The sequence below is a fragment of the Prunus persica genome, chromosome G2, assembly GCF_000346465.2.
Source record: "Prunus persica cultivar Lovell chromosome G2, Prunus_persica_NCBIv2, whole genome shotgun sequence".
Classification (NCBI taxonomy): domain Eukaryota; kingdom Viridiplantae; phylum Streptophyta; class Magnoliopsida; order Rosales; family Rosaceae; genus Prunus; species Prunus persica.
The window spans coordinates 11,449,772-11,464,366 of record NC_034010.1 but is presented as its reverse complement, the minus strand read 5'-3'; the positions used below and the strand labels follow the sequence as shown (position 1 = coordinate 11,464,366).

The window sequence follows — 14,595 nt, the reverse complement described above, 5'->3', positions numbered from 1 at the left end:
AAGGGAGTGACCACTGGTTTGAGCTCTTCTAGTGATATCTCCATCTATTCGAAAGCTGATGTAAAGATGATATTAACCGAACTACATGTGTCAATGAAGACCCATTTCACACAATAATTTGCGATCTCAGCTTGGATTATGAATGGGTCATCATGCGGGTAAACTAGACATTTTTCCTCTTCCTCGTTAAAGGTGATCGCTGAGTACCCGAGCTTGGGTGACTTCGGAGTCCAATAGCCTGGACCAATAGAAAGGGCCTCGAGTCCACCTAGGGTACGTCGTGCATACTCCTTTCGTGCTTTGTTGGAGTCCCCAGCTAGGGTTGCTCCACCTGAGATAACATTGATGTCTTTCGTAGCACGTGGATGCTTATATGGTGCATTGTCATGTGGCTCTGCTTGCTTCTTCTCACCCACAAATTGGCTTAGACGACCTCGCCTAATTAATGCTTCAATCTCATCTTGGAGTTCATAACATTGGTTCGTCGTATGACCGTTCTTGCGATGATATCTGCAATATCGATTTGGATCCTTTTGCCCCTTGGAAAACCTCGAAGGTCGTGGTTTCGGCAACTCAGTTTAGATGTGGAAGAAGACCTTCTCTCGATTAGTGTTCGATGGGGTATAGTTGTTGAACCGTGGTCGAAATAGATTTTGTGGCTGATCTCGGTCTTTCCCACCTCGTCTAGAATTCTCAAATCTTCCTTTCTTGTAGTCTGGCTTCTCGCGTACATCATTCTGATCTTCTCTTTGTTTATCTCCCACACCAGGCTGCGACAGGTCCTTTCCTTCTGGTGCATCATATGTCATCTCCTCGGCTATGGCATGACGATACGCCTCAGACACCAGGTCCTCATAACTCTTAGGTGGAAACTTGTTGACATTGAACAGGAAAGGTCCTCTTCGGAACCTAGCTAGAAGGGTAGTATAAGCTGTATCTTTAGAGCAACTAGATGCTAATTACTTCTCGATTGAAACGGTTGATGTAGTCTCGCAACTTCTCCTTAAGGCCCTGCCTGATGCTAAGGAGGTAGTTAGGTGGGTATCTCTTCTTTGAGGCAGATAGAAATTGGTTCTCGAAACTCTGTTTGAGCAAGTCAAATGAGCTGATGGAATCTGGCTTCAAGGACTTGAACCAATCCTTAGCTGATCCTTCTAAGAGCAGAGGAAAAGCCCAACATTTCATGGCATATCCAGCATCCTTCACATTCATCTAGTAACCGAAGTTGTTCAAGAAGTCCACTGGGTCAGTGGTCCCATCATAGAGTCGCATCCTGGGCTGTTTGAAATCTTTTGGGAGCTTGAATTCAAGGATGTCCCTAGTAAATGGTAGGGCATCAGATGTCGTGACCAGGTCGATAGGTCCTGGACCTCGCTCACGCTCGAGGGCTGTTAGGCGGAGTTCCAGCTTCCGATCCATCTCATCTTGCATCCGCTTCATGGCCTCCAAAATTCTACTTTCTCCAGCTTGCTTGTCCCTATTAGGGCGAACTTTAGACTGATCCACTTCCCGATCACGATCGACCTCATGATCACGACCATGATTGACTTCACGATCACGATTATGAGGTCGAACGTACTGAGCTTTCTTTGCCTCAAGCAAATCTCTTAGGTCAAGGTATTCCCTCTAGCTTTCAGTTGGCATGTGAGAGAAACCAGAGAATGAGCCGCGAAGGCTAGGCTCGAAAGTTTGCAGCTTCCCACAGTCCGTTCCATTAGGAGATCGGGGATGGCTCTCACCCTCTTCATCGTTCTATCCTTCACGTTGAAGTTTGCCTCAGCGTTGAGGTCCGCCTTGTTGACTATCTCCATGTTCTTGACTCCACTCTTCTAGCCTTCGCTGCCTTCCTGTATAGGTCTTCTCAGCTCCCCATCCGACCTCCTTATTATGGTCACGGAGTTCATTAATGTCTTTCCTCATCTCCTTCAGGTAGGTCTCGATGTTAGTTAGGCGATTGGATTTCTTCCTCCCCTTGATAGTCACAGCAAGGGTGATGGGTTCGTTGTGGCTGGACTCTTGACTCATGGTTTCAAGCAAGTGGTTGTTGTTTAAAAACTTAGATGGAAATCAACAATATGTCGATTCCCACAAACGCGCCAAAGGACCCTCCGATACTTAAGTCAGTCGAGTGTTTGAGAGTAAAGTTGCACAATAGGTTCTAGGCTTAGACTTGCATACCTTTTACGGAGGATGGCCTTAGCCTTTTATATCATCCTAGATGACCTAATCCTTCTCGGAGTAGGACTCTATAGCAAACCAGCTCTCCTCGAACTAGGACTCCAGAATAACCTAATCCTCCTCGGACTAGGACTCCATTTAGATTGGCGTCTTGGTGATCTTGAAACATCCCAACTTTTTTGGGATTAGAAGTCCTTTGAGTGAACACCACGTAAATCAAACTCATGTGCACCGAGGTTGAGCTCAAATGGGCCCCCAAGTCCGCACAAGCCAGCTTGACCACTAACACCATGGTCTAGCCCAGCTCAACCAATAACATCGTGGTGTAGCCTAGCTCGGCCTAAAGGCATTTTACCTCACAAACACAAATACCGAGGGGGTTAACAAAACAGATTTAGAGTTCATATAGAATTAGAGTTGATTCATATATGTAACTCAGCTATGGATTTTCTCACCTCATGAATCTAGGCCAATGATTGAAACTGTTTAGTTTTCAGGTTGTCTTTCCAAGATTGCCCACGAAAATCATGAGCTAAATTATACACTTTTTAGCTATTTGATTATTCACATTTTCGTTTCAATTTTATTCAGTTATGTATTCTTCTTCAATATGGAGGTATTTATAAGGAAGTACAACCCTAAATAAAATAGGAAATAAATCTAAATTATAATAAAAAATAAATCTAAATTACAATAAAAAATAAATCTCAACTATAACTAGACAAATGGGTAAACCAAAATCTTAATATAGTAAGGAACCAAAATCCTAACTAAATAAGGACTAGCCAACATATTTGGGGGTATGGATTTAAAAATCAACGTTGAAACAAGAAGGAAAATGATCGATTTGTTGAGGGGGAAACCATAATGTACTATTATTTATTTGACTAACAAATATAAAACAATATTGTTTTATGTGTTAAGGTTTAAATTTTAAGATTTGGAGTAAGGCAAGTACATGTTAAGTTATATCCAGATGATTAAGTTATATTCAGTTTATTAGCTTGATTCTTAATCATCTGGATATAACTTAACATGTACTTGCCTTACTACTTGTTTTTTTTTCTTCAACAAAGTAATTATAAATTGGTTTTTTCCTCCATAATGGGGCGGGTCTGGGAATCCATTTCCCAACGAAGGTGGGGATGGGGAATCCCGGATATGAATATTGTGGGTATAAAGGGGGCAATGGAGGAAAAAAGCTTAACGGAGATGGGGATGGGGATGGGGATGGGGATGGAAATGCCATACCCACCCCCGATTCGACCCATTGTCATCCCTACTCTCCTCATGCTCTTCCACGATTGTGAGAGGCTTTTTTTTTAAAAAATTAAAAAAGATAATGGGTAACTGTGTTCCATAAAATAGGATCAATTATCTAATTTTTCTTTTAATTTTAATTTTTTTAATATGAAAAAGTATGAATTTACCATATTATTCTCATTTAATTAATAATTTCAATTCTTAATGTTTGCATTAACCAAGATATTTTCTGATATTTTGATTTATCATTCTTAATTCTTTGCTTTATATATATATATATATATATATATATATATAGGTAATATAATTGTTTAGGTTTATAATGTTTTTTTAATCAATAAAATAAAAAAAAGAAACAGTGGTGGCGAGGGAATGGGACAGATGAGCATGGAAAAAGTTATAAAATAGAAGAGGGTCACTGGCATACAAGGACTTGACGTGCAATTTTCAAACCGATCCATCTCCCACGGATCAGGGTTTTATTGAATTTAATTTCATGTCATTTTCCTTTAAAAAAAACTTTTATTACCAGACGGTAGCCATTTGATTATTCATATTTTCATTTTAGTTTTATTTAAAGAACTCCTTTTTCCACCATAGATGACCAAGCACCTTTCAATTTTATCAGGGTTAATTCTTGAAGGATGATGTAAAGTTCTGATCGTTGAATGGAAAACAAGAGGAGGGGAGTACTTGTTGGGCCGAATCTATCATATGGAGAAAAACACCTCGAATAGAAATGACATGGCCAGTATGGCGGATCTAGGGTTATTAGACCAAGGAGTCGTGATGTAAAAGTTTGAATTTTTTTTTTTATGACGAAACAACGCTGGAAATATTAGAAAAAGACAAAGCCATCGGGTATCGAACCCCCAACCTCCTTCCTCGATCACAATCATTTGACGAAGTCCAGATTCAGCACATCATCCACATCACCAACGTCACACGCACTCTAGGTCACCAATGAAGGACCTCAGTTGTTAATCCTCGAACATACTTTGTATTTTATTATTTTATCATAAATAAAGGTCCGTCGAGAGTTATTCATAGTCAACATGAATTTAACGTTTTGCTTTGCAGACCGATGAAGGTAGACATTGCAATGACTAGGCAATTGATTGAAGTGTGTTTGCATGCTAAATACTGAGAATATCAAGTTATTGAAACGTGATGAATTGACACTTCTCCATGACTACTAGGAAATGTGAAGACGCGTTTATCTTAGTTGTGGGAGTAGTTTGTTTACTAATAAAAGATTGGCATTCGTCCATAATTTTTACGTTGTTGAGTTCAACACGTTGTAGGCCTATCAAGAATGAATTTTATTTTTTCAAAATCTTTTCACAATTGACTCTTGCCTAATTCTCCAATGTCACTGACATTATAGTTTTCTTGATTTGATCCCAAGGAACGAGTGGGAGCAATGTGAGATATTAGAGCATCCACAATGGATTTTTTAAACCACTTCACAAATTTTAAAGAGGAATTGGAAAAATACAACTCCAACCATACTCCCTATTCACCTCTTAAAATAGAGAGATCTTTAGGAGCTTCTAAATCTGAGGATAGATAAATGACTCATAGTGGCTCCCTATAATTTAATGTTGTTTTATTTTATGTATAGTTTAAAATTTTAATTAATGCTAACTATTTATTTATTTATTTATTTTAATATAGATAAACCAAGCAAATTGAATTAAAAAATAACTATAGTATTTATGACTTGCTCAACTAGGGAGTATAATTGGAGTTCAAATTTTATAGAGAGAGCTCATATAATAACTTTTGTGTATTTTTAGCTAAATTTTAACTAAAAAGTAAGGAGCGTGATTGTAGATGCTCTTACTTTGCGTGGTTGTTAAAGGATGCTTCATCTGCCAGGGTAATAAGGAGCTTGGACCTCGCCAGGTAACAGATAGTAGACTGATCAAGCTCACCTACCATTAAACTGACATCTAAAGAGTGCAAGACTCTCTTTTTTCCCTTTACGAAAGCTTTTACTAATGATGGTCATAACTACATAAGTGAAGGTCAGATATTATTTCTAGTTTTCAACAACAATGTAAATAAATATTAAAAGGAAAAGAACACTCAAATGATGCTCAATCATGCTAAGGTCATTTATAAAAGAGGTTTAAAATTAATATAATTTATGAGAAAAATTAATGAACAAATTTGAAGTCTATATTTGAGGGAAAAAAAAAATCTAATTAAGTTATTGAACTAGAACTCATGTTCCATACCTTCACCACTCCATTCACTTTACATTCTCTTGTATTGATTAATTTTTTTTTTTAGTTTTTATTTAAATTATAACCGGTATTTAAAAAAAAAAAACAATTACGAAGAAGATCCTCTAGACAGGGCGTAGTAATTGGAATTTTATTTTGACTTTAAAAAGAAGAAAGAGAGAACAAAGTCTCTTCATTTTAACAGTATATATAAGGCTGAGTAAAGTGGGACCTAAACCTAGCCAAAACTCGAAAAATCACGCATGAACACAAGCAAATCAACTAACCCAAGAAATCCGGGATTTTGAGTATTTGGACCCAACGCGTTTACTTGATGGTCTTTCCTTGCACTCACACAGAAACCTGTCTAAATATAATAATACCGCCAGTGGAAGTATATAAAGACAGCCAGACAGCCTTTATTCTCTTCCTCTCTCTCTGCTCCTGCGTATTCTACTAGGCAGGCACCCTGGTAAACCGAAAGGTTGAGTCTTTTCTTTCTCACCTATTTACCCGTCATTCATTTCTACCCTTTATTCTACTCAGTTGCTCTTTCTTTCGGCTCAATTGGGTTTTCTAGTTTCGTGTTGAATTGTTCAAATTTGATAGCTTTTTGTTGATTTGTGTATTGATTTTAGTATTTTTCTTTTGTCCTGTTTCTGTAGACCTTTTCTTGGTTTTGTGGTCTTATATGTTCAGTGACTTTAGTTTGTGATCCACAGATTCAAAGGTGTGTTCTTTGTTGTACAAATTGCTGATTCAGTCGCTGATCAAGCAAGGTGACCCTCTCTGGGTTCTCTTTATTTGGTTGTCTTGTCTCAAGTTTCATCATTTTTGTGTGGTTGCACTTTTGATTTATTTTTCCTGTTTCTTGTATCGAAGGGAATTCATCTGTCATAGATGCCATATCAGAAAGTTGGTAATAGTGATTTCTGTATGTGGATTTGGTGGTAGCAATTGTACATCACTTGTTGGGGGGTATAAATCCATGCTTTTTATTTTACATCTATAAAGTCAATCTAGAGGGATTTGACTTCTCAAATTTGGAGATTGGAGATTGGATCTTATGTATTTTGTTAAGACATTCAGTAGAGTTAGATATTGCTGCTGAGGAAGTGTTAAGGAAGGAATTAAGTGTAGGTCTAAATGGGGAATACTTGTGTTGGACCGAGCATTTCCAAGAATGGATTCTTCCAATCGGTTTCGGCTGTAATGTGGCCAAACCGGTCGCCAGATGACTCAGTTCACACAAACGAAGAAACTATCAATGAGACATCAACACCTAAGGAACCTGAGTCACCTATGCCGGTACAAGACAAACCACCAGAACAAGTGACAATACCAAAACCAGAAACCGAGCCAAAGCAATCCGCAAAACCCAAAAAGCCACCACAGATGAAGAGGGTCTCTAGTGCAGGACTTCGGACCGGTTCAGTGTTACAAACGAGAACTGGAAAGTTAAAGGAGTTTTACAGTTTGGGAAGGAAACTGGGACAGGGGCAATTTGGAATAACGTTTTTGTGTGTGGAGAAGGCAACAGGGAAAGAATTTGCGTGCAAATCGATTGCAAAAAGGAAGTTATTAAGTGATGAGGATGTGGAGGATGTGAGGAGGGAAATTCAGATAATGCACCATTTGGCAGGGCACCCAAATGTTATATCTATTAAGGGTGCGTATGAGGATGCTGTAGCAGTTCATGTAGTTATGGAATTATGTGCAGGAGGTGAGCTCTTTGATAGGATTATCCAGCGTGGGCATTATACAGAGAGAAAGGCAGCTGAGCTTACTAGAACTATAGTTGGAGTTGTGGAAGCTTGCCATTCATTGGGGGTTATGCATCGAGACCTTAAGCCAGAGAATTTTCTTTTTGTCAGTCAGGATGAGGATGCACTCCTCAAAACTATTGATTTTGGATTATCTATTTTCTTGAAGCCAGGTAAATGTCATAGCCCCATTTTCTTATTATTGGAATCTCTTTTTAGATATTCTTCTATTAATGTTGCTTCAGTTATGATGCTCGAGGCTTTAAGTCTATCATGCCCCTACCAAATGAAATGCGATCTAGTACAATATTGTGCGTAAAACTGATCACAGAAACTTTTTTGTCTAAATATTTCATTGTCCATCTGCTCCTTTCAATCATCTTTTAAACAGTATCCATTCACTCACTTGTCTTACAATATGCTTTGAATTTGAGGGCGATTCTCCAATAAGTATTTAAGTTAAGGATTGGTTACATATTTCTAATCTCGGCCGTTGGATTGCATTCATTAGATGTGTTGGTAGATTTAATATGCAACATACATGCAATCCAACGGTCGATATTAGAAATATGTAACCAATCCTTAACATAAAATACTTATTGGAGAATCTTCCTTGAATTTGATACTCAATCATGTTTTAACATTTCGTGGCTCTGTCTGGACCATTATGCTGTGTACCATTTTCTCTGAACTAATCACTTATAGCATGCTAGCTTTTTCTTTAGTAATCATCCAGTTAACTCATAAGTTTTCTTGGATACTTGAGTCTGGGAATTGGAATACCTGAGGCCATATTTACATTATACTCCCCATTTTAAAATTTTTAAAATTTTAGAATTATCTTCTTCCAGGCTTCAAAGTTCCAACTAAAAGATCTGATTGTGGAAACCAGACACAGTCTGGTAGCTTCAAAAACAGGGGAAAGCAGGGCCAAGACTGCTATACAATTGCTTATGTTACCTTGGGTTCTCTAAGAAAATTTAAAATTTTGATAATGAAATTTAAAATCGGAATTTTTTATTTCATATTCTTGTGTAGTTGATAGTATTTACAAAAACTCTCAAAAAGTAAGTACTTTAACGTATGATTCAAGTTATATCTCATGAATGGTTTAGAACTTATATGAATTTTATGAGAAAATGGGAGTTTAGAACAAATGCTATAATTTTTCATGTATGTAAATTCGAATCAATAGATTTTTTATGATAAGCGTGATCCCTAATCTTATTACCAACACATGAAAGTTTTAAAGGTCACATAAATAACCTAACCTAAGTTTTTTCCATAATGGTCACTTCTTAAATAAGCATTACACAAAATGTCTGAGAGCCACTACTTTTTCATTGGCATTGCATCTTTTTAGTATACATTTATTTCTTGCTCTATCCATTCAGTAGCCTATATACCTTGAGCTGAGACTGGGATGACATTTGTATTACCAATAATTCCAATTCATTCTCTTGTTATACACTGTTCAACCATTAACTCTGCAGTCATACTCACTGAACGCCTGAGATCCCAGACTATCTTCTTTCTACTTTTGTATCTTGGCCGATTTGTTTGGCTTGTTTCACGCAATGTACCACCCTCTTTTACAGTTTTGGAAAAGTTCTGGTTTGGGAGAGCTTTTATGCCGCTGTATTCCTATATAGTCAAATAGCTGTAGTGATTGCAAATGGCATCACCTTCACCTATAGGATTTGTATAAGCCAACCTTCTGTCTTCTAAGAAAAAATAAATTCAGCTAAATGAATCATCCTCTTTTACAGTGTAGGACAACTTATGGTTTTGGATAGCTTTGTTGCAGTATTCCTAAATAGTCAAATTGCTGTAATGATTGCAAAATGTATCACCTCTGGGATCTGGATAAAGTGAACCTTTGTTCATGCACATGGTTCATTTCTTCTAAAAAATAAGTTCGAGTGTGAGGTCATTTTTTTAGTTTATTGATTTATGTTATTGTGGATGCTAATTATTTGATTACTACTTGTTCACATTCCATATGTAATGATCAAATTCAGTTAGCTGTTCGAAGTTTCTGACAATGACGTGAGTTTTTAATATTTTGCTTTTAGCCACCTTCTTCCAGTCAGGTAGGTTCCTAATGTCTTTTTTAAAAATCTCTCCACAAAACTTTACTTAACCTTGTACACTATGGGATAAGCTACAGTACCTATAATGTCAACTTTGGATTTGAACTTTAGCTTGAGGTCAAAGTCTGGTCATTGTGGAAAATGAAATTTTGGAATTTCATGACAAATACTTGGTACCAAAAAAATAGAATACTTACAAAGTTTCAATAGTCGAAAAGATAGATTCCATCAGTGGAAATTTCAATATAATATTTGAATCCATACAAATTTCTAGGATGCATTGGATATGATTTTATGGTAATGCAAATAACCATACATTAACTCCTTTTCTGTGCATAGTTTCCGAACTTAGTTTGGTGAAGCATGCTTCTTGTCTGTGCTCTTTTGACTCATTGGTACTTAGTTTTTTTAACAAATAATAACTAGAGTTGAAGATTAAACTATTCAGAATTTAATGATGGAATCTAGAGTTGAAAGATCCATGGTTGCCTCCTTGCAGGAGAAAAATTTAGTGATGTGGTTGGAAGCCCATATTATGTTGCACCTGAAGTTTTACGAAAGCGTTATGGTCCAGAAGCAGATGTCTGGAGTGCTGGAGTGATCCTTTACATTCTGTTAAGTGGTGTACCTCCATTTTGGGCTGGTGAGAACTTTTGACTTGATATACATTTGATTTTTGATGTTCTTTCATGCTTTAATAAATATGATTTTACTTTTGATCGTTGTAATAATTTTTCCCATTTTCTTGTTTTGACTTTACTTTGTTGTGATTCCACAGAAAACGAGCAAGGAATATTTGAACAGGTCCTGCATGGTGACCTCGATTTTACATCAGACCCGTGGCCTAGTATTTCTGATGGTGCCAAAGATTTAGTGAGAAGGATGCTTGTTCGAGACCCTAAAAGGCGATTGACTGCACATGAAGTTTTGTGTGAGTCCCTTTCAATGTTAAAAAAAAATAAAATTATATATTCTTTCAGGTTTGTTGATAGTGAAATTTGAGGATTTTTATTTATGGCTAGGGTATTGGACTAATCAGAATCCAAACTGGAACGCATATTTGTACTTAATTTCTTCCAAATCACCATTGGATTGCTCTACTTGGAGCTTTCTAGGTCATAGGCCTTAAGTACTCTTCTGGACTGTTAAAAAATCTTAATATTGATGTGCTGTCCAAAAAGGACTAAAGAAAGTGGAAGTTGAACAAAAACAGGTGCAAATATGACTGCTGAGTAATTCTCCCATTGATGTTTACCCTTTCAGTTCTTTTTGTGAGCTCTAATGCGTGCAGCATCTACCTCATATACTTAAAAAGAAAGACAATTTCCTGCCTAATCATTTGTGTATTATGTGTCTTATCAGCATTGTTTTTCTTTATTTGGTATTAAAAAATTTACCTTGTCTTTCAGATCGGCAATATAAGGTTAGAGTGGATGTGATTGTTAATGATGTTTAAAAAACCTTAACACAGCAGTTGAAGTCAGATCTTTTTTTTTTTTAAAACCTCTTAGGAAAGCGCAAGGATTACTTCGGCTGCTACACTTTTAGGCATTTTTAAGTCATATGTATTTTGTTGTGATCATTTTTAGGCATGTCATTTTCTTTTAATTGATTACATGGGTTTTATTCCTTTCAGGCCATCCCTGGGTGCAAGTTGATGGTGTGGCTCCTGACAAGGCTCTTGATTCTGCAGTTCTAAGTCGCTTAAAGCAATTTTCAGCAATGAACAAGCTCAAAAAAATGGCTCTCAGAGTAAGTATCTGAATGTGCCAGGCACAAACATTAAATATTTGGAGTGCTAAATATTTGAACTTGTTGCCTAAAACTTATTGAAATACTTAAGAACTTTTGTCTTTTGGCTGGAACTTTGATTAATAACTTAAACGAAGTGTTTTTTGGATTGTCTTTCACCAAGATGATAATTTCTTTTTTAATTTTTTGCAGGTCATTGCAGAGAGCTTATCTGAAGAAGAAATAGCTGGCCTCAAAGAAATGTTCAAGATAATAGACGCTGACAACAGTGGTCAAATCACTTTTGAGGAACTTAAGGCTGGATTGAAAAGATTTGGAGCTAATCTCAAGGAGTCTGAAATTTATGATCTAATGCAAGCAGTACGTACAAGATCAAAGTTGGAGTACTTTCAACTCTAGTAATTCATTATCTTTTTCATGAAGTCAGAAGTAGAATAGTAGGAACACATATTTTACCCCTAGAAGACTTGACCAAAGTAATAGATACGTGCCTCTCTCACTTAGCTCTACCTGCCGCCACACTTTGTCTTACCCTCTCTGGCCTGTGCTTTTTTCTGGTCATAGCCACCATGGTCATTCCAGCCAGTGACCTTTTTTTAAAGAAATGAAAAGATGAGTGCAAGTTTTTTTCTGATGTTAAAAAAATGAAAGAAATTTTTTTTTAGAATAATACAGTTAATTTTAAGGTGGCTATACAGAGAAATTAGTTTGGTTCATATAGAATGGCCTCTTCAGGAGAAGATAAAATATTGAAATGGGCAAACTACGGATGCACCTCATGTGGTTGGCCCAAAAACAAAAGCCAGCATACGATTTGTTTATCAACACTTATAGAACTTATGGTTTCATAAATAGGGGTAAATGCGACTAAATTCGTATGATGGTAGAACCTTAGAGGTAAAAATAATTCTAGATTTGTAAAAAGATTAGAAGATCTAGAGTTTATTTTTTAATAGTAAAGTTTCTGATAGATAAACTATTCTTGTGTATGGTGAAAAAGAAGCAAATATGTCCACATTTAGAAGTTTAACGCTTAATTGTCACGTGTCACAAATTACACAGATTTTCTTTCTAGGTTAGAATGCCTTTCTTAGAGGGAGTGCAAGTTAATAATGTTGTTTTGCAGAGATTCTTTAAGATCATAAGTAACGCATTTTCTGCTTTGCAGGCAGATGTGGATAACAGTGGAACCATTGATTATGGAGAATTCGTAGCTGCAACATTGCACCTAAACAAAATTGAGAGAGAAGATCATCTATTTGCAGCTTTCTCCTACTTTGACAAGGATGGAAGTGGCTATATTACTCCAGATGAGCTTCAACTAGCTTGTGAGGAGTTTGGCGTAGAGGATGTTCGCCTTGAAGAAATGATACGAGAAGTTGATCAGGACAATGTAAGTGATTCTATGTTAACAATACATCATTGGTATTAGGATGGGAAGTAGTTGATGATGTGGCTCAAAATAAGGCATGGATCCCAAGTGTCTAAACTTGGGATGATTCAATAGTAAACTAGCATTATTTGGAGAGTAATGCAATAGGTTCACGTATTCGAAGGGTGATGCAACAGTTACAAATAGTTATACAAAAAAAATTATTTTATAAACTGACATGGCAGTTCCATTTTCGGTTTGCTAGCATACATAAGAGGCATGCTAAATGCACCAAATTAATCATGTGAGTACGGGTGGCTGCAAACTCAATTGCTGCGTCAGTTTATGAAACAAATTTGTTACGGTCAAACTGTGTCAATAGTATTTGCTTTTGCATGCACCCAGTAGCCTTTTGGTGACTGATTAGAAAGCAGTTTGCATGAAACTTGGTCAAACTGCATGTCTGCTTTGCGACCCTAAGTAATGAATTCAAACAAAATTAATGACTTAAATGTCAAGCAAAAGCACTTTTACTATCATGGTAATGTTGTTTGAAATAGTACAGTGGATTTGGTGTTTAGAACTCGTGATGACCCAAAAGGGGAATGAGTATGTCAAGAATCCGTGCCTTGTCTTTGTTTCATTACTACATGTTTATACTAATATTTATTGCACAAGGGATGAGTTCTGTCAAGCCAGCTTCTGATCTTTTTACATGTGAGAGTTACCCGTGTAAATTTCTTTTCTTTTATTTATTTATTGCAGGATGGGCGCATAGATTACAACGAGTTTGTGGCCATGATGCAAAAAGGAAATTTTGTCGGCCCGGGTAAGAAGGGCTTGCAAAGTAGCTTCAGCATTGCCTTTAGATAAGCAGTTACAATTTAGTTTCATAGATAGCAAAAGGGTTTCCCTGCTTCATTCTTCATTGTTTTGAGGTATTAAGATTGTATAGAAAGGTGCTTAACTGCTCATCCAAGTTGCAGCCAGACATTTCTGGTCATCCTCGCTGAATTTGTTGAGACTTCCACCCTGAAGGGATTTTGCAGTTTTAAGTCGAGCCCTTTCTATTTTGTATACAGTGGTGAGAAATTTTTTATTGTCATATGTAAAACTTTTTTCTTATAATCCATAATGAATATATGCATACCTTGGATGGTTTAAAAGGCACAATTCTGATGGCATGCAGGCAAGTTTGGTTTCATTCGTACAATCTTTTGTTCTCGAAATTGCAAACCAATAAAACAACATTGTAGACAAGTTTTTGAACCAAGGCCAGAAAAAGAAAACAAAAACAGGGTTTTAAAATCACTTTTCAGGAAAGGAACTTCTGTTTAGGAAGTATTGAATTGATGTCATTTTTCTCTGAGTTCAACAACGAACCTTTAAAAAAAAACTGTTATTGTTTATTAAAAATCATTTTCCTAAATCTGATGCATTTATGCTTGATATCAAACGACTACCACAAAGCCCATATGATGCGTATAATAACTTCAAGAATAATGCTACTCTTACCACATTTGTATACCACATCCTTATATCATCTTATTTGGCTACTCTTACCACATCCTTATATCATCTTATTTGGCTGATGAGGTGGACAGCCACATCAATTAAAATTATTTAATATTTTCTTTTCTTTTATGATTTATTCCAGTATTTGATTTTCTAATTGTCTAAATTAAAATACACTTCATGAATTTAATTGATGTGACATATAATATGAATATGCCACATCATATGGTATAGAAATGTGGGATAAAAATGTGATAAATGTAGCATTACTCTAACTTCAAATATTAAAATAAGCATCGAAGTTTTTAAAGAACCAAGAGGTGCTAATCCGAATCCAAATACTCTTGGATGACAAGGCACCGTTTTTTTTTTCCCCTTCATTTTAGAAACAACTTTTATGTTTCGTTGGTTAGCAGAGACCATTGCGT

General features: G+C 36.4%; 1 protein-coding gene across 1 annotated transcript; it reads left to right on the top strand.

Annotated features, from left to right (window-relative positions):
* On the top strand, nt 5,923-13,825 carry LOC18779495 (calcium-dependent protein kinase 1). The gene is made up of 8 exons (XM_007213883.2): nt 5,923-6,156; nt 6,395-7,608; nt 10,028-10,171; nt 10,307-10,459; nt 11,165-11,280; nt 11,473-11,640; nt 12,449-12,673; nt 13,418-13,825. Exons 2-8 carry the CDS (start codon nt 6,819-6,821, stop codon nt 13,523-13,525), a joined length of 1,704 nt encoding a protein of 567 aa, XP_007213945.1. The 5' UTR covers nt 5,923-6,156; nt 6,395-6,818; the 3' UTR covers nt 13,526-13,825.